General features: G+C 37.7%; 1 protein-coding gene across 14 annotated transcripts in view; it reads left to right on the top strand.

Moving 5' to 3' along the window:
* Nucleotides 1–24,878, top strand: part of TNS1 (tensin 1) — a 461,144-nt gene that overhangs the window by 297,658 nt on the left and 138,608 nt on the right. For all 14 annotated transcript variants that reach the window (XM_087712547.1, XM_087712575.1, XM_087712556.1 and 11 more), the window contains one exon: nucleotides 14,379–14,420. In XM_087712547.1, the coding sequence (XP_087568673.1) occupies nucleotides 14,379–14,420 (42 nt within the window). The remainder of the gene's footprint in view (nucleotides 1–14,378; nucleotides 14,421–24,878) is intronic.

Below are 24,878 nucleotides of genomic sequence, written 5' to 3'. Positions count from 1 at the left end.
ACCTAATGAGAAGGAAGGACTCACTGGAGAAGAGCCTAATGCTGGGAAAGATTGAAGCAAAAGAAGAAGGGAACGACAGAGAATGAGGTGACTGGATGGAGTCAACAAAGCAGTAGGCGTGAGCTTAAATGGACATCAGAGGATGGTAGAGGACAGGAAGGCCTGGAGGAATGTTGGCAATGGGGTCATGATGGGTCGGACACGACTTCGCAACTAACAACAACATTATTTAAAAATGACTTATCTTTCTGATACTTTTTCACAGAAAATTTAGAAAATGTTAATTAAAATGACATTTCTTGAATGTTTAGAATTCTAAATTTTTTCCATCCAAACATTCCATTAAAGGGGAAAAAGGGATACTATAGAAAACCAAATTGAGTTCTTTTCCTACCCCTTTTCTTAAATTTGGTCAATACTTGTTTATGCTTAGTTGGACACATAATCCTTTAATATTCCAGACTGCTGTTAAATAGTTTTAAAAGCAACAATTAAGAAAAATGGAATGTTACTTTATCCAAGCATGCTGCATCTGGATTGTATCAAAAGATAAGCTACTGCTTCCCAAAATAAGAAAAATGCAATGATTAAAAATAATAATAAATTTTAAAATAAATAATAAAATAAAAAATAAAATCTCTAAATCCTGTTTTCCTATAGTCAAAAATGTTAGGTTATTAGCTAACTGGATAATAAAATATTACAAAAACTATCAGGGCATGGGAAAAAAGTTCTACCAATTAGCCCATTAAAATATATGGATTTTTAAAGAAGGTAAATTTAGAAGAAAAAAAGGAAAAGCAAGGAGGAGGGGGAGAAAAAAAAGAAGGAAAAGAAATACAGGTTGGTTAAAAAAAACCTCTGCTGTTTGTAATATTTCCCTTTAGACAAGGTCATATAAAAAGAACATGTAATTAAGAGACAGAGATAAGTTTAAAAGCTTGGATAGAAATAATTATAATGACAGGAAAAAATAAATAATCCTCTCTCTTCTACAGGAACTTGAAAGGATAAGATTTTTATTTATTTATATAGAATTACATATTGTTTTCTAAACGCCACTTGATAATAATGATAATTTTAAAAATTGGCTGGGTACCAGGTGAAATAAGGAAGATTCTTTTCTCATGCAATATTTTTCGTAGTGTTGAACACTGGTGTCATTGAACTTTAGTATAATCAGGAAAAATATAATATGAAATTTATGATCCCCCCTTTCAATTACTCAGTGGGATCAGGCCTTCTTGTAAAATGTCATTCCTGACAACAAATATAGGAAACTCGATAATGAATGGTTGAGGTTTATCAGCTATACAAAAAGGAGAAGCCAGAATGCCCTGAAGACTCTCAATATCTAGCTGATAATCTACAGACATAGCTATTACTTCCTGTGTTAAAGCTTCCCTGAAAACATCAACCTACCTGTTACATGTGGGCAAAGACCTTGCTTCCACTTGTCTTTTTGAGGGGATACTTTTGAGTACAGAGACAAGCCTGTCTATGAAATTTCTTGAGATTTTGGAAATGGTTTGCCCTTGCCTGCTTCCTAGGGCAGAGAAACAGGAGCTGACCCAAAGTCACTTAGCTGGCTTCATACCTAAGGCAGGACTAGAACTCATAGTCTCCTGATTTCTAGACTGGTGCCTTAATCACTACACCAAATGACCCTCTCTACCTTCCTATCTAGTAGTAAGTGACAGACCTCCCCTTTCAAAATGCTTCCCTTCCCCATTGAGAGCTATCTGTGGTCAGGTAAAATGTTAGTTTCTAAATAAGCAGCAAGTTCAACTTTCCAAGATTTAGTATCACTTGTTTCTTCCCATCCCATTCCTCACAACCTCCAGGCAAAGACTTTTACATGGTGACATGTAATTTGTTAGTATCAGCATATTGATGATGCTTCATGCTGAGCTGATGTCTTCTCAAGTTCATATAGCTATTAAGCAGCAGAGGAGAAAGGTATGATCTCTGAAATAAACCATGTGAGCATAAGACATTTGTGGATGTCTTCTCTCCTATATTGCATTGCATTGCATTGCATTGCATTGCATTGCATTGCATTGCATTGCATTGCATTGCATTGCATTGCATTGCATTACATTACATTACATTACATTACATTACATTATATTATATTATTATATTATTATATTATATTATTATACTATCCTTATATTATCTGTTTAGGAAGAAGTGGAATATGCTATCCATTCCTAATCCTTGCAGAGACCCCAGAAGAGTATTGCCATCAGTGGTATCAAAGGCCACCTGGGGGGGGGGGGGGCCTAAAAGGAACAGGACATGTACTCTCTTATCCAGAGTTCAGCTGTCAGGGTGACCAGTTGGTTTCCATTCCATGTCCAGTTTTGAATCACATTTGGAAAAGAACTAGATAATCTGCTTCCACTAGGATACATTATTCCAATTCCATTATTTTCTCAACAACCTTGTTTTAAAAAAAAGGATGATTGTGAATGAAATACTATTTTCCCAAGTCAACTTCCCCTAAAAGACACTTTAATCTAGCCATGGTCCTACTGCATTGTGTTTCCTGAATAATCCAGTTTGGGCATGATTGAGACCACATATGGTAGAATTCATCCCACAGATCACTCTATCCACTTCCACAGAATCAAGATGCCAGAATTAATCTCATGTATCCAAGATCTTGAGATACCTGCTCAAGGCACAATAGTGAAAAGATAGCCAAAGTAGGTTGTTAGATAAATTAGAGCTGAGCCTTTTTCATTATCCATACACCCACCTGTACATGCTCACAGCAGTTGATCATTTGGTTCCACCACAATATCGCGAAGCCCTTCGGCGGAGACATAAGCGCGAAGGTCTAATCCACGGCGTCGGAATCGCTGAAGTGAAATCGACCTTAGCGCGGAGACATAAGGGCTTAGGGCAAATCCACGCCTTTCCATATTATCTATTAGCAAAATGGGACGCTAGCGTGGCGTCATCATGCAGGCGCAATCGCGCTAACATGTTGCAGCTGTCAAAGCTGTCAAATGTCAAAGAATCACGCGGACGTTGCAAAGCTGTCAACTGTCAAATAATCGCGCGCGCGTTGCAAAGCTGTCAAAGGATTCAAACCATCGCGCGCTGTCAAACCTTCGCGTGCACGTTGCAAATGTCAAAGCTGTCAAATGTCAAACCATTGCGTGGAACTTATTTACTGACATAATAAACTGATTTATTAAACCTAAATAAACCTAAACCTAACCCTAAACCTAATCCTAATCCTAACCCTAAACCCCTAAACCCCTAAACCTAATCCTACACCTAATCCTAAACCTAATCCTAAACCTAATCTTAAACCTAACCCTAAACCCCTAAACCTAATCTTAAACCTAATCCTAAACCTAATCCTAAACCTAATCCTAAACCTAACCCTAAACCCCTAAACCTAACTTATTTAGTGACATAATAAACTTAATAATAAATAATAATAAATAAATAATAAATAATAATAAAACTAGTCCTAAACCCTAAACAAAACCCCTAAACCTCACTTATTTAGTGACATAATAAACTTAATAATAATAATAATAATAATAATAAATAAATAATAAATAAATAATAATAATAAAACTAGTCAACAAAACTGATTGATTTGGTGCAACAAAATAAACTTTTATTTACATTTCATTGTTTCAAAACATTCAAAAGCTGCATTTTACATTTAAAACATTTAAAAAATACTAAACTCAAAGCATTAAACGTTAATTCAAAGCATTCACTTTTCGCGCTGCCGTCGTCGCGCTGATATCGACGCGGTAATGTGGGTGCGTTAATGACGACACGTACTTGTCGACGCGTATTTGTCGGCACTCTTTTGCCTAGTGCGGTTTTGTCGTGCCACGGATCATTTAATGGGTGTAATTTTTCTATATAGTTCTGGGCAAACTGTATCCCAAGGGCTCATGTTTGCTTCTTGCTTGTCATCCACTTTGGGTTTTCCTGCATTTTTCAGTGGTGTGGTAGGTTTGGACAATCCCCTTGGAATGATCTCTTTCATTGAAGGTTGCTGGTATACACATTGGATCCCCTGCACCAAGGAAATTGGTGCTCGATTGCAATGTTGCCCTTCTATTATTTTTACATTGCATTTCACTATGTTTAATTTAACAATAATAATGCAATGGGTTTTTAATTTTTTTTGCTTCATTTTCATATGGGAAGCGTCCAGCTTTCAAAGGCAGATTCTTTTGGCTGACTATATTCCACTGAGTCTGGGAGGGTGGGGTCTCTCTTAGCAAAAGCTTCAAATTGCTTGGGAACTCTTGCATATTTTAACCACCCACTTCCTGGGCCAATCATATTTTAGACCCCAGTCTGGTTCTGCCAACTCTGACTAAAGCAGAGTTTAGCAGTGAAAATGCTGTCCTTGTATCACCCAGGGAATGGGGCTGGGTGGGATGTATCCTTGGGTCAGCCCCCTTACCAGTTATATAATAGAAAAGCCACTTTTAGAAGAAACCTGAAGATTAAGCATTTCCTTGATTGGGATTACTAATATTCTCTGTTCAGGGTATGAACATTTTCTGAGGCTTGCGCTTAAAATAAGCACAGCCTTTCATGAAGTGGGAAGAATTTTCACCATGTAGTAGCATCTGGAAATCACAGGAATGACAAATTGGATGCTAATGTAGGTTTGCTTAAGCAATGTGTGTTAGATCATTCTGCACATAATTGAGTAGATCCTGGATTGCCAGTCAACAACAACAACAACAAAACAACTTTGCTTTTATTATTGTGGTTATCCAGGGAAGTTTTTCAGGAAACTGACGAGTGCAGGTAGAAGCTTTCTGGAGGAATATCATCATCTTTTGAGGGATTCCGCTCTGTGCAGTTGAGAGATTCAAGTTGCTGCAAGATACTTAGTTGGTGTTTTAGTTTTGCAAAAGGGATGAGAAATCTGAAGCAGTCTTAGGATGCTTGAGGATACAGTGGGGGAACAGGTGTCTTCAATGGTTGGTCCATGTGTCACCTCTAGGTGACACAATTCCTCATTTGCCCCATATCTTTCCAGAAACAGAAAGGGAGTGGCAGCTCATGTCCTGTGGGTTGCTCTGTCTGTATTACAAGATGAACCTGCATCTCAGCCTAAAATCCAGTGTAAGGACCCAGGGAGCATGTTGACCACAACTTCATATGGCAGCTGAAGAAGCAGGCATTTGCTGTTAAAAGAGAGCAACTGTGAATCAGAATCTGCTGCACTGAATCAAAGATGTAGTGTGCTTTCTCTTAACATATTTATTTGTTACTACCCTGATAATTGCATAGCAGCAAAATGGAATGGCTTTATTCAGGGGCCATGTATCTTTCATTATTGGAGTAGATAATAAAAAAAAAGAGGTGTCTATCTCAGAAACTCCATTTAGCAGTACAAAGTATTGCTTTATCTTACAATTATATCAATAAACAGAACAGGTACAAAAGGCAAAACCCAACTTTTAATGTTCTAATCTCGCAACTTGAGATAAGTGTGTCTCCATTTTTGGTGACTATATGGAAGTCTTCCAAATATGTTGTTATTCTTTGCCAGAAGCATCTAATTTGGGACACTGTATTGAGAGTGTTTTGGAGGATATCACTGTTTACATGCAGAAAGAGAATTAGGCAAGTTATTGTATGGAACATGTCTTCTGATGCTTATGGAAAATCTGCCGCAGCCCCGGATAAATTCAGTGTTCCTCCAAATTCAACATTTCTCCCCAAAATTTGACTGTTATTTAGGATGCATGAGGGTTTCAAGCTTCTCTTGGCAAGATGCCCTGTAAGGCTATTTCCATAACCGACTTGCTTATTATCGCAGTACAAGATTAATCTTTATAAACATATTGGCATATTTAAATATTAAACATGCCAGATGTGGGTCCTTGAGAATGCTTTCCAGTGTGACATGTAAGTTTATCTGTAGAAGGCACATTCTCTAGTCACTCTGGAACCGTTATTGTGGGTTTGACAAGGAAGCTGCGAGATATTAGAAGTTCTCCTGGAGAACTCCCTCTGGAGATCTGTCCCAGGTCCAAGAGTAACAGTCGTGCTCTAATAATATAGACAGAATGTTGTCATGTTGAGAGTTCCTTGACATGAACAGAGTCTAACTCTGCTTCCCAACCTAAGTAAGGGAGTGCTCTTCCTAAAAACACCCCCTGCACCAAATTCCTAATGTTTAGGAACCATGATTCCCTTAGTAAAGACTATTCCCCTGAAATAGATATCTCCTTTCTTTTCTTCCCATCCTGCAGTATTTGCACAGATCCCTGCCCCCTGTTGTTGGATTTTTACCTGTTTATAATTTACCTGAAAACTCCATGTTGGAGATGAAAGCGATGGTCCTATGGGATCAATGTCTCCTCCTGAATTTGTCTTGTATATTTTTAAATGCATGGGGGTTGAAATGTTCACATTCTGTTCACAGAATTAATCTGTGACTTACAGGGAGAAACAAAGGGCCAATAACAGATTAAAAAGAATGTAAATTGTATTATGAATAATTGTAAGCCAAGACAGGTCATTACATTTTCCTTGTCTGAAGATGCTTTTAGGTATACTTACATGATAGTGTTCCTACAGTCCATACAAGGTGTTTTGAATTGATCTGTGAAATCATCTTCACACCTGCTAATCTCAGGACAATGAAAGCAAGCAGGAAACATTGTAATACATTCAAGACAACCAATAGAAGGAGAGCTAATAAAATTATCAAACGGTTTTATATTTTTATGGTTTTATAGCCAGGCAATGTCCTCAACAGATGCAATCATGGTTATTGCTTTTAGTGTAAAGTATGCAATATATATGCATGAAGCAGAGCAACTTAATGGCTGGGAGGCAGAATAGGCAGCATACATGCTGGATCAGTACTAATGTCATGGGTGTAGACAACTTGCCTTGCAATTATTTATGAAATTTATTGGCCATGCAGACAGTGGAGTCCTTTGTACTCTCTGAGCTTGGCTATTTGCTTGCAAAACATTCCATTATATGACTAGGTAATATCATCAGTGCTAGTGGGTGTGGGGTTTGTTCCCTATTTCTATATAGTAACTTGCCTTGCCAGTGTTGATGAGGATACAGTTTTTTCCCTTTGGCAGTTCCTCGATTAGAGTATTGATTTCTGCTTGATTGGTGTTTATCTCCTTACTGGTTCCTTGATTAGGTTATAGAGCTGTGCTACATATATTCATTTTTAGTAGTGCAGACAGTGTTATCTGCTATTTCTAGCCTTCTTATTTTCCTGTTCATTTCCCCCTCCCTTTTTTTTCTTTCCCAGAAAATCTGTTCAAGAGAGGAAAGACAGAATAACTGCCTCATGGCCTTTGTCTAATAGCAACAGGAGTGTTCCGTTCGGAACATTCCTTTGGACTTGCATGTCTAAATTTTATTGGCTGGAGTTGAGATATGGAGAGCCTGGCAGGAATTTGCAGGATATTGAGTTGATTCCATCTATTCTTCCCTGCTATGGATGCATCTTCATTTTGTGATGCATTGTTCTGAACTTTGAAGAGAAAGAACAGGAAGGTACTGAGGCTGCAAATAATGAACTTGAACTGAACAAGAATGATAAACACTGACTCAATCCTCTTTCTTACTAGCAGAAGCCAATGGATTTAGGACTAATTCTGGGGAATTTAAGGCATGATTTACAGTAGCTGTAGCAGCGTGCACAAGATGTATGGTATGGGGAAGCAATAACTGAACTAAGAAAGAATGGACTTGCTTAAAAAATAACAATTAAAAGTTTGATAAATTAGCTATGAGGAAAATATTACAAAGAGGCCTTAATGTACGCACACAACATGAAATTTATAACACTAAGTGGAACCTGGAACGGTTGCAGAATTTAATGTGTAAAGCTTTATTTTTAGTATTTCCATTTTAACTAAGACTCTGACAGCACAGCACATAAACCACAGAAAACACTGGGCCATTGAAAGCCTCCAAATAACTTTAGGCATGGTTGATATTTTATGATTGCTGGCTTGGAGAAGTGCAAGTCCCTTCAATACCAGTGAGCCTAAGTTGCTTTTGTTATTTGTATCAATTCAGCAAAGAGGAACCAGTTTTTAGAAGTAGTTTGGATGAGCTAGGACTGCATGCAACTTTGCATCATCAAACTTCAGGTGGCTAATTGCATTATGCATGGAACATTTAACAACATTCTGGGCGAAGAACCAAGCAGAAGCAACTGAAAGGAAAAAAATTGTATTTATTTACTTACTGATTTGTTTTGTTAAAATAATGGTTTTGTAATTAGCTGTCAAGATGGTTTTTAATAAAGTAGATTTTAGGTACTAATTCTAATATTACTCATGCTTTGACTGCTATAACTGCATTGTTAAAAAAAGGCAATCTCATCTCATAAACTTCCTAGAGAAACAATATCTGAGTAATATTACAATGAAATTAAAGGACAGATGAAAGAGTAAGAGAAATGATTTAGTTAGCCAATAATAAAGCTACATCCAAATAAAATAGTCTTAAGTGTTGTTCTAATATCTGAAAAGAAGCTGCCAGACTGCTATAGTTCCATCTTAAAACAAAAACATTGCAAGAAGTCTTAAATTCAATTTCTTCTTTTTGAATAATTTTATTATATTTTTGAAAGAAGATTAAAAACTAATACAAGCTAATAAAAAGAAAAAACCCAAAGAGAAAGCTAAAAGTGAAAGAAAGAAAGAAAGAAAGAAAGAAAGAAAGAAAGAAAGAAAGAGAAAGAAAGGTTAATAAAATATAAAGAAGTGTCTTCTTTATTTTTTTCCCTTTTTATTATTTTTCTAAATTCGGTTCCTGATCTTTCTAACTAAAAACTGAGAGATACTTCAAACTGAAACCCTGAAGTACCATTCATGGTAGTGCTGAGAGCATTAGGCTAGAATGTATCAAAGTTCTGGCAAGGCATCTTTCTAAATTTCTTGTCATGCATTTCAGCTGCCCATGGAAATAGTTTTGCAGAAACTTTTCAAATTGGGTGGCATGCACATAAAGTAAAAAAGTGAATAAACAAATGTCCCCATCCTCATAACCCACATAACTGGGATTAATCTGGTGAGTAAAAAACAACCCAGAATATGGAAGACTATTTCAATTTACAACAGAAAAGTTGCAGGAGATAAAGAGAAATTCTCATAATAGAAGGAATGCTTCTATGTTTTTTGTAAAGCCCTTCTTGTTACCCTTTCTCTGCTTGTAGGGTGGAGAGAGGGAGAACCTCAGATTAACCATCTTTTCAGAGTTAAGATAACATGACATGACTTGGTCAAGGAATAGTACCCACAATTGTGTTATTATAGAAGGCTGTTCTTGCCTGTAGCAACTTTAAATTATCTGTTTAAGGATGTCATATGTATGAGCTTTGTAAATAATACTCATATTGAGGGAGAACTTGGGGTAATCAGGCAGTCTGAAAAAACAGAGAGCATTTGGTATAGTCAGTCCAAAAACATTTGGGCAATATTTTCAAACAGGCTTTTCCCATTTGTGTTCATCCCACTTTTCCCAGGTCTCTTGTCATCATTTGCAATATGATTTTGGATTTTAGAGAGTCCTCATGTTCTACCACCTTTTATTATAACCAACAACACAGTATCAGCAGGAGAATCTTTCAGGTTTTTGAGTTCTATAATCGCCCAGGACTTGAAATGGACTCCTAACATTAGAACCATCATTTAAAAAGGCACAACAAAGTATGTTATTCTTTCATCAACTGAAGAAATTCAAGCTGCCCCAGGAGTTATTAATAAAGTTCTACAGAAGGAATTATTGACTCTGTCATTTGTACTTCTATAACTATCTGGTTTGGTACAGCAACTAAACAGGACAGGTACAGACTCCAACAGATAGTTAGGACTATCAGAAAAAAAACAATTTCTGATTTTCCATAGAGTTTCAAATCATCCATATATAGTAAATGTGAAATTTTTTCAGCTTCTTTGGCTGTTTGGTAGCCTAATTTCATTTTTTTTAAGATTACTGATAGTGGGATCATTGCGATGATGAAGAGAAGAGGGGAAAGTGAATCACCCTGGAAAATTCCTCGCTTCATATTAACCATTCCATAGATCTCATTCCCTACTGCCAACTCAGTTCTCCATTGTTTCATCGCCTTTTCAGTAAAGGATGTAATATTTTTGCTAATGCCAGTTGTTTCTAAGCATTTTATGATCCAACTATGTGGCAGTGAGTCAAATGCCTTTTTGTAATCAATCCAGACCATATTCAAGTTCGTCTTTCTGTTCTTACAATTTTCTAATATCATTTTATCAATTAGAAGCTGATCTTTTGTGCCCCTGCTCCTTCTTTTGTTGCCTTTTTGCTCTACTGGCAAGATGTTGTTTGTTTCCAAATAATCCATCATGTTATCTGCAATAATGCCTGTGAGTAATTTGAAGGTTGTTGGCAAGCATGTTATTGGTCTGTAGTTTTCAGGTGTTGTTCCTTTAGTTGCATCTTTCTGAATCAAGTATGTTTTTCCAGTTGTCAACCATTCATCAATTTGGCCCTTTTGTAAAATTTCATTCAGTTGCCTGGCCAATATTGCATGTAAACTGGTCAGATATTTGAGCCAGAAACCATGTAATTGGTCCTTTCCAGGTGATGTCCAATTCTTTACCTTTTTAACTCGATTTTTGACCATCTCAGTTGTTATTTCTAATACTTGCATTTGTTTGTTGCCAATGCTTTTCTCAAAGTCATGTATCCACTTTGCTTCCTTGTTGTAGTCCTTTGCATTTCCCCACAATTCTTTCCAGAATTCAACTGTGGCCTGTTTTTCTGGTTTTTCACTTTTGGTGTCACCATTCACATTAAGACTTTGATAAAAACGCCATTGGTCTGATCGAAATTGCTGATTTTGTTTATATTGGATGATTTGTGCCTCATATCTTTCAATTTTCTAGCTGTTGCTGTTATCTGCTGTTTTACAATCTCTACAGCTTCATTGATATTTCTTGTATCCAATCTATATCTTCTGATTAGCCGATCTATGATTTTGTTGTTTTTAAGCCGTTGCTCATGCATGTTCTTTAAGTTACTAGCATCTGCCCTTAATTTTTTGATTTTTTGTTCTAAACGGATTTTCCACTTTGGCTTTGATGCTTTTTCTGTTGTGTGACTAGGTACTTTAATTTTAATGCCTAGTTCATTAGTGACTATTACAGCTGCGCTGTACATTAACTAGTTTGTTTCCAAGATGGATCCCGGTTCAATTGTTGAAAACACTGCATTAACCATTTTCATGATAGGGGCCAAAATTTTCTTAGGCACATTTTTTAGTGATGGTAAATGTTGCCTTTCCTCATTAAGCAGAAAATGCTCCATGATCTTATCCTTCAATTCTTTTTGTTTTTGAGTTAGTTCATCAGTTGGTTCAGTGATAACTGGTTCTAGTGGTGGTGATGTTATTTCCTCCCCGAGAGCTTCTTCTGGGAGTTCTATTATAATGTCTTTAGTTGTGTCTTGAATATCAGTTATTTCCGCTTGTGATATTGTTTTTGGGGTTTTGCAATTTGCCTGAATTTCCTCATGTTCAACTTCACTAAACACTTTATTCCATATAATAAATCGCCTTTGATCTGCTAGTCGTTGTTCACTAACATTTGAATCTGGATATTGTTGTTTCCATAATTCATACATTCGCTTTAAATAGCCTCTTTTTTCTGGCTCTGAGTTGTAGTAACAGGCCATTATGGCACGGTTTTCATCTGCACTATATTTTTGTCGTTTTGTTGGCTGGTCCACTTGTAGCCCACTTGTCGACGGATGTCCAGGGACCCCAACATCCGCCGTGGCCCTTGTTAACCCGCGCGACGACCGATGCGGTATGGAATTCTTATTTGTTTTTTTCACCATATTGTATGGGTTGGCAGGTTTTTTTTTACGGGACCAGATGCCAACCTGACCCCAACCTTCCTCCTTTCTCATCCGGGCTTGGGACCGGCAACGGCGGAGTTGTTGTTGTTGTTGTTGTTATTATTATTATTATTATTATCCTTCTCATCTTCTCTACTACCCCTTCTTACTGATATCATTGTTATAATTATTATTACTCTGTTGGTTTGCATGTACATTGAGAGCTTTTTACAGTGGAAACAATTTCCTTGTGTGTCTAATTGCAGTTGGCAAAATATTCTATTCTATTCTATTCTATTCCATCTCACTCCACCCCACCCTACCCCATCCCATCCCATCCCATTGCATAAAAATATGGATTTTATTGATGGTTTTTCTTATTTGTAAATGGATGCTATTGTAGACAACATGTCTGGTTTTCTAACTCAGGGAACCCCCTTATTGAACCCCCTCACAGTTGTGTCAGGCTGTTACAAACTTTGACTGGCATGGGTGAAGATAAGGAATTAAGTTGTTTTGAAGTAAATTTTTCAATAGTTGCAAAACCAGATATTCCCTCCAGCTTTGTACTGTCTGTTCTGACCTAGCAGTAGTTTTCTAAGTTCTCAATATTAACCCCGAGTTGTTTTTAACTGGATAAGCTTAGGACTGAACCCGAAAGCAAACTGAATGCTGTGTGTCATGTTTTACCCATAAAAGGAGAAGCATGCTCTTGCTCCTGGAAATAGGGCTTATGATACTGTACTGCCACAGCATTTCAGGACAAACAGTGTTGCAGAAACGGCAAAAGCTGGGCTTGCTGTGCTGTTATCCCACTTTACCATGCATTCTATCTGCAAACATAATAGTCTGAGCTCAGCCATCCGGCTGTTTAAAAATACCCATGTGGGTAGAGTTGTAATCAATGATGGGGGGCTTTTGGAAACAAACTCTTCCAGTTTTCTAGGATATCAGCTATATGCCATTAAAAAAAAACAGAATTATGGGTATTTTAACCAATTCTGCTAAGCCTCTGGCTTGGGATTTGAAACTTTTTTTGCTGCCAAAGCCAACTGCAGGAAACCACCAGAACCTTCAAACAAATTTAATGGCTTGCACTTCCTCAAAGGAAGGACTGAAGAAACTAAGAGCCTAACCAGCTGAATTGTTTTATAACCTTAAAAAATAAACATGTCAATGAGAGATCCACTTTGATCCCACCTCATAAAGATATTAGCCAAGCAAAGTGGAGATTTGAAGATGAGGATTCAAGTGAGGGTCATGTACTGGAGAGAATAATTCATCCCTCTGTTCATGCCAATGAAACTGCCCTTTTTTTAGATAGATGCCACATGAGACTTTAATGCAGAGACTTCTGCATTCTGTGGAATGCAGAAAAAATGCAAAGGCAGAAATAGAATAGAGTAGAATAGAATAGAATAGAATTCTTTATTGGCCAAGTGTGATTGGACGCACAAGGAATTTGTCTTTGATGCATATGCTCTCAGTGTAAATAAAAAGACAAGATACATTCGTCAAGAATCATAAGGTACAACACTTAATGATAGTCTTAGGGTACAAATAAGCCATCAGGAAACAATCAATATCAATATAAATCATAAGAATACAAGCAACAAAGGTACAGTCCTGCAGTCATCAGTGGGAAGAGATGGGTGATAGGAACAATGAGAAGATTAATAGAAATGCAGACTTAGTAAATAGTTTGACAGTGTTGAGGGAATTATTTATTTAGCAGTGTGATGGTGTTCGGTCCTTGTGTCTAGTTGCCTTGGTGGGCAGTGCTCTATAGCGTCGTTTTGAGAGTAGGAGTTGAAACAATTTATGTCCAGGATGCGAGGGGTTATAATATAATATTTGCAGTATATGTAAATATTTTCATAGCCCTCTTTTGACTCGTGCAGGGTACAGGTCCTCAATGGAAGGCAGGTTGGGGTTGGCAAGATATGGGGACTTTTGTTATAAAATACAAGAGATAAGGAATTGCTGGCAAAATTGGAGCAGAAAGAGAAGTGGTACTGTAGAGAGAAAAAGAGCATGGTAGAGAATTTGGAAGTGTGGTATCTCCCGGGGATGAAGGAACCAAAGCAGAAGGACTATGGGAGGGAGTTGTTGAGGGCAACTAAGTGAGGTTGAACTTTGAAAGAAATGGCAGAAAATGGACTAGCCAGAAAGTGCAGAGTTAAAATTGTAACAAAACCCTTTAATGCAGTTATACAGTAAGGCCCCTTTTGACCTCATAACATGTTTAAAAGTGGTTTGGATGATTTATATTGCACTCAACATTAACTTCCTCTCTATCCTTTAAAATTTGAACTTTTGTCATTAACTGGGGAGCTTGGCCAGCTTCCAGGGATTCCTGACCTTTTGAATCTCCTTGCACAGCTACAGGAGGGAAGAGGGATGTAGGAAAGTTGTATGGGAACTTGAAAAGTTTGTTTTATAAACATGTAAGGAAGTTTTACATTTGAACTTGGCTTTCATGCTTTCTTTGTTTTTTCTTCTCTGTGCAGCCATCCACCGAAGAGAGCCCTGCAAAGCATGTAGATACCCCGGTAAGTTTCTCTCTTTTAGAGTTTGCTGTGACTGACGCTACATTTCTTCTGTTCCATGTCAAATAGCTCCCCAACTAATTTTCTGCAACCACATTAGTCTTTCTGGCTATGAGAACTGCCCAAATCCCTGGTTCATACAGCTATTTCAGCCTTTCCTTTGTGTTATCATGTTTCTAACCCATTTAGCAACAAAACTACAACTTATTTTCCAACTGAACTGAGCGGTGGTGCTGGAGACTGTCCCTAAGGCCTGTCAACAATAGTGCAGCTCTTTGCTCTAGCATCAGGAGTGAAACATTTAGTGCTAAGCAATTTGCAAATTATATGACTTAGGAAATGGCAAGTGATATGACTTAGGAAATGGTTTTTCAAACATTGCATTAAAGTCAGCTTAATTGAATCCATCTTAATTTATTTACATTTTCACTGTACTCTGCCTTGCTTTTCCACTCTTAGGAAATGGAAGAGGGAAATAGATTTAAAAAGCAAAAGCAAAACATAGAATAGTTACAATCTGATTAAAACAGCAGCTAAAAATCATGATTAATTTGATGCATTAATTGATTTAATTAGCCCAAATGAAATAATATTTCATTTAGTCTATAAGTTCAAGTTGAAGGGAAAGATTTTGCCTTCTTTCCTAAAGATGGAGAAATTGGGGGATAATAAACATAATTCCCAAGGGAGCTGTTCCTAGTCTGGGAAGAATGCAAGGGAAACCCAACTAACACAATTTAAACCCAGCTCCAGCCTCTCCTAACTGTACTCAAGATTCAGTATATATAACCTTGCTTAAAACCATTGCAAGCTGAGTTTATTAACAGTTATGTTCGGAAGAGCCATCTTGAATTTTGTGTTTCTCATTTTCCCCCAAAATGATTTGGAAAATAGTGTCTTGGATCTTGCATAAACCAGAGCCCTTCACTTCTCTGTTCTTCATTAAAGCAGGCTATTTTTTCAGGCTTTCAGACACAACCCTTTTTTTTTTTTAGGTTGGCACAGAAACTTGAAAAATTATGGGCTGCTTTTATGAAGTGCAGAGAGGTGCTGAGCTCAAGTTTATGCAAGATGCAAGGCATTTTTCCCGAATTATTTTGGAACATGAACAGTCCTAATTTATTTAGTGAATGTACCATAAATCTTCATTGAAATAGACTAGAATTGTAACATCAAGTTCTAAATAGAAAATGCAACATTGTTTTTCCAATGACAGTGCAATAAATTCATCCTCGCATATTCCAAACATAATATTCACTGATTTGGGAAGAAATGTAAGGAATTCAGTATGGAGAGCCACACAAAACACTTACAAAGAAACCAGAAGTTAAATACACTGACCCTAGATCTTACATGAAGCCTACATTCACTCTGTTACTACAAGAAAAGAAAGCTGTTAATAACAATAACAGAGTTGGAAGCGGCCTTGGAGGTTTTCTAGTCCAACTCCATTCTCAAGCAGGAGACCGTTCACCATTCTGGACAAATGGTTGTCCAATTTCTTCCTAAAAACATTCAGTGATGGAGGACCCACAACTTCTGGAGGCAAACCATTCTATTGATTAATTTTCCCATGGTCAGGAAATTTCTGCTTAATTCTAGATTGGATCTTTCCTTGATAAGTTTCTGTCTGTTACTTCTTGTCCTGCCTTCAAGTGCTTTGGAGAATCGGTTAACACCCTCTTCTTTGTGACAGCCCCTAAATATTGGAAGATTGCTATCATGTCATCCCTAGTCCTTCTCTTCATTAGACTAGACATACCCAATTCTTACTTTCTCCAATCCCCTAATCATCATCGTTGATCTTCTCTGTACTTTTTTCTAGAGTCTTAGCATCTTTTTGTATCACGGAAACCAAAACTGGATGCAATATTTCTAATAGGGTCTTACCAGTGGGATATAAAAGAGTATTATCACTTCTCATGATCTTGATGCAACTTTCTGCTGATGCAGCCTAGGAATGCATTGGCTTTTTTTTGGTAGCTGCAGCACACTGCTGGGTCATATTTAAGTGGTTGTCCACTAGCACTAGATGCCTCTCACAGCTGATATTGCAATAGTACTGAATTGTTGTTGATTATTATTTTTTGCTTGATAATATTATTCACTTCAGGATTGTGAAAGTGATATTTTTTCATTATTGATTACATACAGTGAAGTCATTCTCAACTTTTTAGCAACCACATTTTTTTCATTCTACATTTGAGAAATATCGACCTTGATAAAGTCATTGTCAAAATACAATGAAAAATTGTTCCCTAGGCACTTAGCAGCTAGCTAAAAGCTCCTCTGGGTGGTCTAGTTGGATGTAGCTGTAATAACTGGTAGGGAATGGAAATTCACCAAGGTATCTTTTATAACTAGATAAGCGCAAGAAACATTTTTTTCTAGTTACAGAATTAGCCAGTACAATCTGTGATTTCCTGCTCTAAAGAAGGAAGTATGAAAAGAGAAAAGGCTCGGTCTTTTGAAATGTAACATCTGGACCCATTCTGAGAGGATGGAAATTTCTTGAGAGTCAAGGAGTGTCTGGAAACAAAACTGTTTTTCTTTGAGAAGAAATGAAAAACATCTTGCCTTAAGCCCAATGCCCTTCTTTAAGGACTAGAGTAGGAAAAGGCATTCTCTGGGAGAAGAGCCATCCATTTTCCTGAGAAAAATTATTCATTTATGTAGACAATTTATACAACTGCTTATTGTAAATACATAATCCTGGACAGTGAGTATTCCATACGAAACAATATTTAAAAAAACCCTCCACCCCATAAAGAATTTAAAGTACTCTGATATAAGAAAAGACAACCGGGGCACTATATATGAATGTGATAAAAATAAAGACATGTATACAGGTAGCCCTAGCTATTCAACTATTTGTTCAGCAACCGTTTAAAGTTATGACAATGCTGAAAAGGAGACTTATAACCTTGAAGATCTGGTTGCCCCAGCACTCCTGCAGTCATGTGATTGTGCACTGTGGGTTTGGCAACCGCCAAGATCCCCACAGGATCCCCATTTGCAATCTCCCCTGTCAGATTCTTACAAGCAAAGTCAATTGGGACACTAGCTGAGAAGGTTGCAAGTCCCTCTAGTCCAGGAGTTCCCAACTGGGGGTGCGCAACAATATTCTAGGGGATGCAAAAACGTGGGTTTAGAAGTTTCAAAATTCTATGTGTGTATGCATAATGATATACATATAATTATGTACTTTTGTAAGGGGTACGGAAATATATCAGAAGCATTCTAGGGGTGTGGGGTGTAGAAAAGGTTGGGAACCTCTGCTCTAGTCCGTCTTCCCCTGCCCAGTCCTGCCGTGCCTTACCTGCCTACTGGGTTTATTGCAAGCTGCCTGGGATTTGCTTAATGATCCACGATCCTTACTTAACAGCAGTGATGTTGGAATGCAGGGATTGCTGTTGCTAAGTGATGTCATCATGTGACATCTCAACTTTATGACTGCATTGCTTAGCAGTGGAAATTCTGGTTCCACTATTCATAGTTAACTGATAGTTACCTGTATTGTGTCCCATAACATTCTGACTATAATGCTTGGGAGGTGGTGGTGGTGGGGGAGCCGGATTTTAGCAGCTTTCCAGGAGGGTTGTGACTTAGATCTTCACCTAAAGGCTGCCCAGATTGGTGGGTTAGGTTAGCAGAGCTCTTGCATTACTGCTGTCTGTTCTTGTGGGATGTTATGTTTTTGCCACTCCGGATAAGCATATCTAATCATTTGCAGTTGTCTTGGTATCACAGGACCTTTGATTGCATTGCTTGGGGAAGGAGGAGATGAGTTGGCTGCTACAGCTCATGAGATTCCTTTTTTCTTTTCTTGGCAACCTATCCAAATATTTAACAATTGAAGAAGCTAAAATGAAATCATGTGGGTGTGAACTGAGCAGGGCTTCTGTGTGCTCTGGAAAATAAGAATTCTCTGGTGCTGACTCTTATATATATATCTTAGATATGTAACCTATAAACATCAACAGAAGCCCCTTGGTATGTTTGTTGTCATCAGCATCTCCTGCCTATTAGCAACATCTTTGAAGAGCACTGTTCTAATTTGACATGTGATAGTTCATGTTGTTCATTTGCCTGATTAACAACAGGGTCTCATCTGTTTCTGGTTTTATATAGTTGGTTGAGATCATGGGTTCATGGGTTCTAAGGCAGCATGTTAGGGTTTCCTTGTAAGGAAAGCACCAGAGGTGAATTATTTTCTCAGAAAAAAAAAAAGCTTTGGACTACCCATATTTACCTGCAATTGTAGTGGCTTCAGTCTAGGAAACATCTTGTAAGAACCTGATAAAAGGAGACTGCCTTTCCCTCTTCTCTGGTGCAACTAAGGAATTTTGATTAAGTGTTGACTAGGGATGGCAGAACTATGAAGAATTGAGCTCAGTCACCTGTCAGCAGAAAAAAAGTACCATTGATCCAATGAAATACAGCATATTTTATCTCCATTACTTTGAAGTGAAAGTTCAACATAGCCAAGGCAAGCCAGTTTAGCCTGATACTCAGGCAGATAATTCTACAACTTCCATTGCTTGCATGGTCTTTCATTAATTATATCATGCTTTTGGCCATGAGATGAGACATCATGCTTAATAGTAAAATCTAAGTTAATCAAAACAGTATAACACAGAGGCAAAATCAGAACGTGAATCTCATTACCCTTCAAATGGATTAAGCATACTTAAGATCTCACCCTTAATTATGATACTATTTCTGTCATAAATCAGACCTCAGAATTTACTAACCTGCATCAATATTTTACTCATCTCCTTTTTCTCAAAAAAAGGGCCCTTGGCCACTAGAAAGAATTCTAATTCTATTTTCCAGCTAGTTTCCTGCATTGACAAGAAGTGAGACTCTTCCCACTACGACCAACACAAAACCTTAGTGTTTGTTGAAGGAATTGCAGATGCTCTGTTTAGTTTCTCCAAAATTCCTGTATGGAATACTATATCACCTAGAGAGACTAAGCAGGTGCAATACTAATAGACTGCCTTTAAAAAATGAATACCAGAATTCCAAAAATAATAATTGTATTAAAACAATTATTAGTGAATGCTGTTGTAGAAGGATCACTTCTGGGGTACCTATGTATACTTTATATGTTTCCAATGTATATTTTGCTTGTTGATTTTCTAAGGTGGTTCACTATTCAAAATGATGTTGTAATAAAGGCACATCTGTTTGAAATCAATCATTGCCAAAGATTGCTCAGTAGCTGCCTGTGTATTTACAGGAATAAGTAACCATGGATGAATTACAAGGACAGTAAAGAAGTCCTGGAGGGAAATCTGTTGCTTTGGTCCTAGATGAAATTAAATACTGGGTTGTATGTGTTACTAGAGGACCATAATATGTCTTCTTCTCTGATCTCTTCCCCAGTTAGCCAAATGCAACTAACTCCAATAGTGGTGACAAGGGGAAAGGATAGCAACTGCTTAATTATAAAATTGGATTTACTCATAGTACGAATTGTTATGTTCAGTCTTTTAAATGTGAATACAGATAGTTCTTGACTTAAAATGATTCATTTAGTGACAGTTCAAAGTTACAACATCACTGTAAAAAGTGACTTTTGACTATTTTTCAGACTTACAACTGTTGCAGTATCCCCATGGTCACATGATCAAAATTTAGATGGTTGGCAACTGACTCACATTTATGACAGTTGCAGTATTCCCGGGATCATGTGATCACCTTTTGCAAACTTCTGACAAGCAAAGTCAATGGGGAAGCCAGATTCACTTAATAACAGTGTAACTAACTTAACAACTGCCATTATTCACTTAACAACTCTAGCAAGGAAGGTCATAAAATGGGGCAAAATTCACTTAACAAATGTCTTGCTCGGCAACATAAATTTGGGGCTCAATTGTGGTCCTAAGTCCTGTATATAATTTAGTTGAACAATAATTAAATTTGCTGGCTACATTTTGAGTTTGAGTTTATTGGTCTTGTATGCCGCCCACTCCCGAAGGACTCCGGGTGGCTTACAATAAACAAGGGAAGAGGATAAATAAACAAAACAACACTTTAAAATACACAACAGTCACAGTTTCTGTGGGGCTGGATATTTCGAAAGCCCCCCGGCCTGCTGGAGCAGGCAGGACTTAACGGCTTTACGGAAGGCCGGGAGGGTAGTAAGGGTCCGGATCTCCAAGGGGAGGTCGTTCCAGGGGGCTGGAGCTGCGACAGAGAAGGCCCTCCCCCGGGGAGTCGCCAGCCGACATTGGCTGGCAGATGGGATCTGGAGAAGACCTAACCTGTGAGATCTAATCGGTCTATGGGAGGTAATCGGCAGGAGGCGGTCTCTCATTTTTACAACTTACTCCTCTGTAATGCTTCTGTTCTGTGATGCTTAAGGAAGACACATCCACCAACCTCTAGAGCAGTGCCCCCACCCCTGTCTGGCCAAATACTCAGCCATAAACAAGCTGAATATTTTTTTCTTGTTTGATGAACATAGGAGGTCCTATCTGCAAAGAGCATCTTATTTTTGCATCCATGCTGCTTGTCCTCACTTTGCAACTGTAGATATAAGTCTTCCTAATGCAAGCTAATAGGAAATATATTTGGAAGAATAAAGAACAGTAGAATATGAACATAGGGGTGTGATGGCTTAATGGTTAAAGACACTGAGCTTGTCAGCTCAGCAGTTTGGGTTGGAGACCTGAGCGCCTTGTGATGGGGTGAGCTTCTGTTACTTACCCCACCTCCTGCCAACCTAGCATTTTGAAAGCATGCAAATGCAACAACTTAGAGTGGTACCACTTTGGTGGGAAGGTAAACTGTTCCATGCGACTCGGCATATAGTCATGCTGGCCACATGATCTCAGAAATGTCTTTGGGCAAAGTTGGCTCCCTTGGCTAAGAAACAGAGATGAGCAGTACCCCCTAGAGTTGGAAACAAATGCACAGGAGAAACATTTACCTTTACCTACTAGTCCCAAAGATGTTTTTTTCAAGAGGCAATTGGGCTTTCTGTTTTTCCTTTTCTTTGAAGACCTTTTGCTTCTCATCTAAAAAGCTTCTTGGATGAGAAGCGAAACATCTTCAAAGAAAAGGGGGAAAAAAGTCCAGTTGCCTCTTGAAAAAGCACCTTTAAGACAACCATGACCTGGATGACTGAGAATCTCTATAGACTTTACCTAGGGTAAGAAGAATAAATATGCATTAATCATTTTAAAAGAAAATAGTTTTTTGGGGGGAGGGGTGTCGTTATTTTTAAACAAAACTCCTTCCACAACATTTCAGTTTTCCAGGTTTGTGGGAGCAGGAACGGACAAAAAGGGCCTGGAGGATTCTTCACTCACCTCTATTTTATATAACATGAGCTTATTCTTGAGGATTTACCCTGTTATTTCTGTTTTTGAAATTGTAGCTACTTGATCAATGATTTATCTGTTGCACCACAATGAATGTGGTTTGGAAGCTGCATGTGGCCCAGCCCTATTTTATACAATTAGCGTTGGCGTCTCATTGGCTTATTTTGTGGCTTTTGTTGATTAGCACAAGTTTTCTTTTCAACAAAGAGGGAAGTGATGTTGCGAGCAATCCCAGCCTTTCGAAAGATTAGTTAGTCCCTCTAATCTTTCTGCCTGGACCTAAGTTCTGGATAGGATCTCTTCTGACCTCTTAATTTGCCTAGAAGCTGTTATTCCCATCAGCTGATATCTGCCTGACTATTTCTCGTGGTGTGTGTATGTGTGCGTGCACATATGTTAGAGGGAGTTTCAGGAAGGGTAGGGCTTCATTTCCACTGGAAGTAATAACAAGGGAGCTATTTACAATTAGGATGCTGCCCTGCGAGACCCAGGGACCAAAGCCGTTACATCAGAGGCTCTATCTGTCACAAACATGATGCCTGCTGTATGCCAGGCTTATGTTGCTGCTTAATAAAATACTCTGCTTGTATTATTACTGCGTACTTGTTCGGACTGATTTTTGGTATCAAAGAAAAGGATTGTTTTGGATGGAGTTTTCAGAAAGATGGGTACCTTGGCTTCAAACTGGCTTAGGAAAACCCTATCTCTGCCTAAGGTAAGTCTTAGTTTAAGGCCAGATATGGGGTGGGGGGGAGGTATATGTGGCAAGGAGATGCCAAATTGTACTCTGTGCTACTCTCTGAGGGTAAGTGGGAAATAATATTGACTATCTACCAAAAGGAATATGCATTCCTGTTTGGTCCTCGGTTGGCAGGATAGAATTTTTGGATCAGAGTTTAGGATTTTAGGATAATTATAGGAAATGTGGGGAAGATTGCCCGGCCTATTGATCTGATTATAGATAGGTATGTTCATAAAATTTTTGGCTTGGTTACATCTTGTGGGTTCATAATGTATGTTGATTGCAATCTATGCAGACTGGTTTTGGAAAAGGGCTAACCAAGGTTTGTGTGTTGTAATTTAGCCAGCATGTTTTTAAAATCAGATCCCTTTCCAAATCTACAGGTTGTGGAAAAGGTAGTTAATGTCTATGCATTAATACAAGCCAGGTAATATTGTTTCATTGGAGAAAGAACGTTGTTTTCTATTTGTAAAGCACTAACTTCCGCAGAAAAAAATGTAAATGTGCATTTTGCATGTATGTGATAATATTTCACATCCATGTCTATGCATGTTCATTTAAAGAATTTGTGCATCCATCTGCACATGTATGGAAAAAAACTATTCATAACATATATAAAAGAGAATGCTTAACTTCGTATTAGAAAGTGAAAGAAGGTGCATAGTATCACTCTGAGCCATCTGCATTACATTTACTTTAAATTAAAATGCTTCCAAAATTTTCATTGAATTCTAAAGTTCTGTAACACAGTACTTTCATCTTGTTCTAAAATAGACCAGATGTATGAAGTATTGTTTATTCTGATCACTTTTGCGAGCTTTTGTCTATTTATAAAAGACAACAGTTTTAATATTTTAGAATTGTAAACTGCCCAGAATTACCTAGTAAAGATGGGTGGCCCTAGAATAAAATAGTAAAATAAAATAATCTTCACCTTAATTCACTGTCCCCTTATGAACCATCAGATACACTGGAAGTGCACAGAGGTACCTTGGTAAAACAAGAAAAGATGGACCTGATAATATTGGCAGTATTGGATTTTCTAGGTTTGGTGCGGCCATTCTCCAAATGCAATAGTTCAAGAGTTTTAATAATATTTTCTACTTTTCAGAAAAGTAGACTGTGTAATCCTGCTGCTTTATATGTGTTTGATTCTCATTCTATGTTTCAAAGCTCTGGGATAGAGTCATTCTTGAAATGAATATGCATAGCTTTTGCAATATTGCTAAAAACTCATTATGTAGCAAATGACAATCCAGTCTGGGGTTCCCAAGGAGAAGAGCATAAAAACCTGTATTTGATATCAACACTATTTGGTGTCCTTCCTGATTCACACAACATGCTAGACTAGGAGAAAATAATAGGGTTGGGTAGTTTGCAGTTCGTGTTATGCAGTTAGGCAGTCTTTTATCTTAGCAAGGCCATCAAGTGAAGCTAGAGCAAGACAGTCTATGAGATTGGGTATAGTCTCCCAAGTTTTGAGTTTCATCTCCATAATGCCCAAGATCATGTTGTTGAAATTGCCTGGCAACATGTGTAAATCTGATTGATGCATATTTTTGTCCTTTATAGGCAGGTGAAGATGGAAATGGGAATAGAAATTGTTTTTTTTCTGGAAGGCTTCCTGCTTCTGAACTTGTTAGCTACTTGCTAAATCCAAAAAATATCAGGCTAAATGGGATGGCCTCCTGTGACCCTTGCAAATTAGGATGCTAAATTGCAGCACGTGTCCCTGTGAATGTTGCCCACTCTTGAGTGAAGCCAACATCTAGATCGTTTCCTTGGGAACAGCTGTGTAAATATCCCAATTGGGTGTGGTTAACTCAGCTTTAGAATTTTAATGTGAAATGGACCCAGCCCATGAAATAATTTTGTCTTGTGTGCATCACTAGAGGTTTTTAAGAAGAAGTGGAACAGCCATTTGTCCAGAATGCTTCACTAGGAGGTTGGACTAGAAGACCTCTAAAGTCTCTTCCAACTCTGTTATTCTGATGGAATGGGACAAACTCATCCATATCTCTCTAATGAAAATGTAACATCTTGTAAGAAAAATAGTATAGGTACCTAACCATGAATTGTATTTGGGAATCCATCATGGGAATTAATTTTGGTTTATCACAACTATAAAGGTTCAGAAAGAATAAACCCATTTGAAATTCTAAAATGTATAGATTGATAGTTTTAAAAGTATGAATCACTGGATAAAGTTAACTTGATATTTTTAATTTATTGTATTTTCTATATATCATGCTTCTTTGTCTTCACTGCTTTATATGATTACTTATAATTCAGCTAGTATTTGAAAGAAAATGATTGGTTTTAATGATATAAATTAACCCCACATATGTATACACCCCCCACACCCACACTCTCACACAACCTCAT

Source organism: Thamnophis sirtalis, unplaced genomic scaffold (assembly GCF_051295495.1).
Source record: "Thamnophis sirtalis isolate CommonGarterSnake01/CBP01778 unplaced genomic scaffold, rThaSir2_p1.2 scaffold_1, whole genome shotgun sequence".
Classification (NCBI taxonomy): Eukaryota; Metazoa; Chordata; class Lepidosauria; order Squamata; family Natricidae; genus Thamnophis; species Thamnophis sirtalis.
The sequence above is the reverse complement of the archived record's forward strand: the minus strand, read 5'-3'. Positions and strand labels throughout refer to the sequence as shown.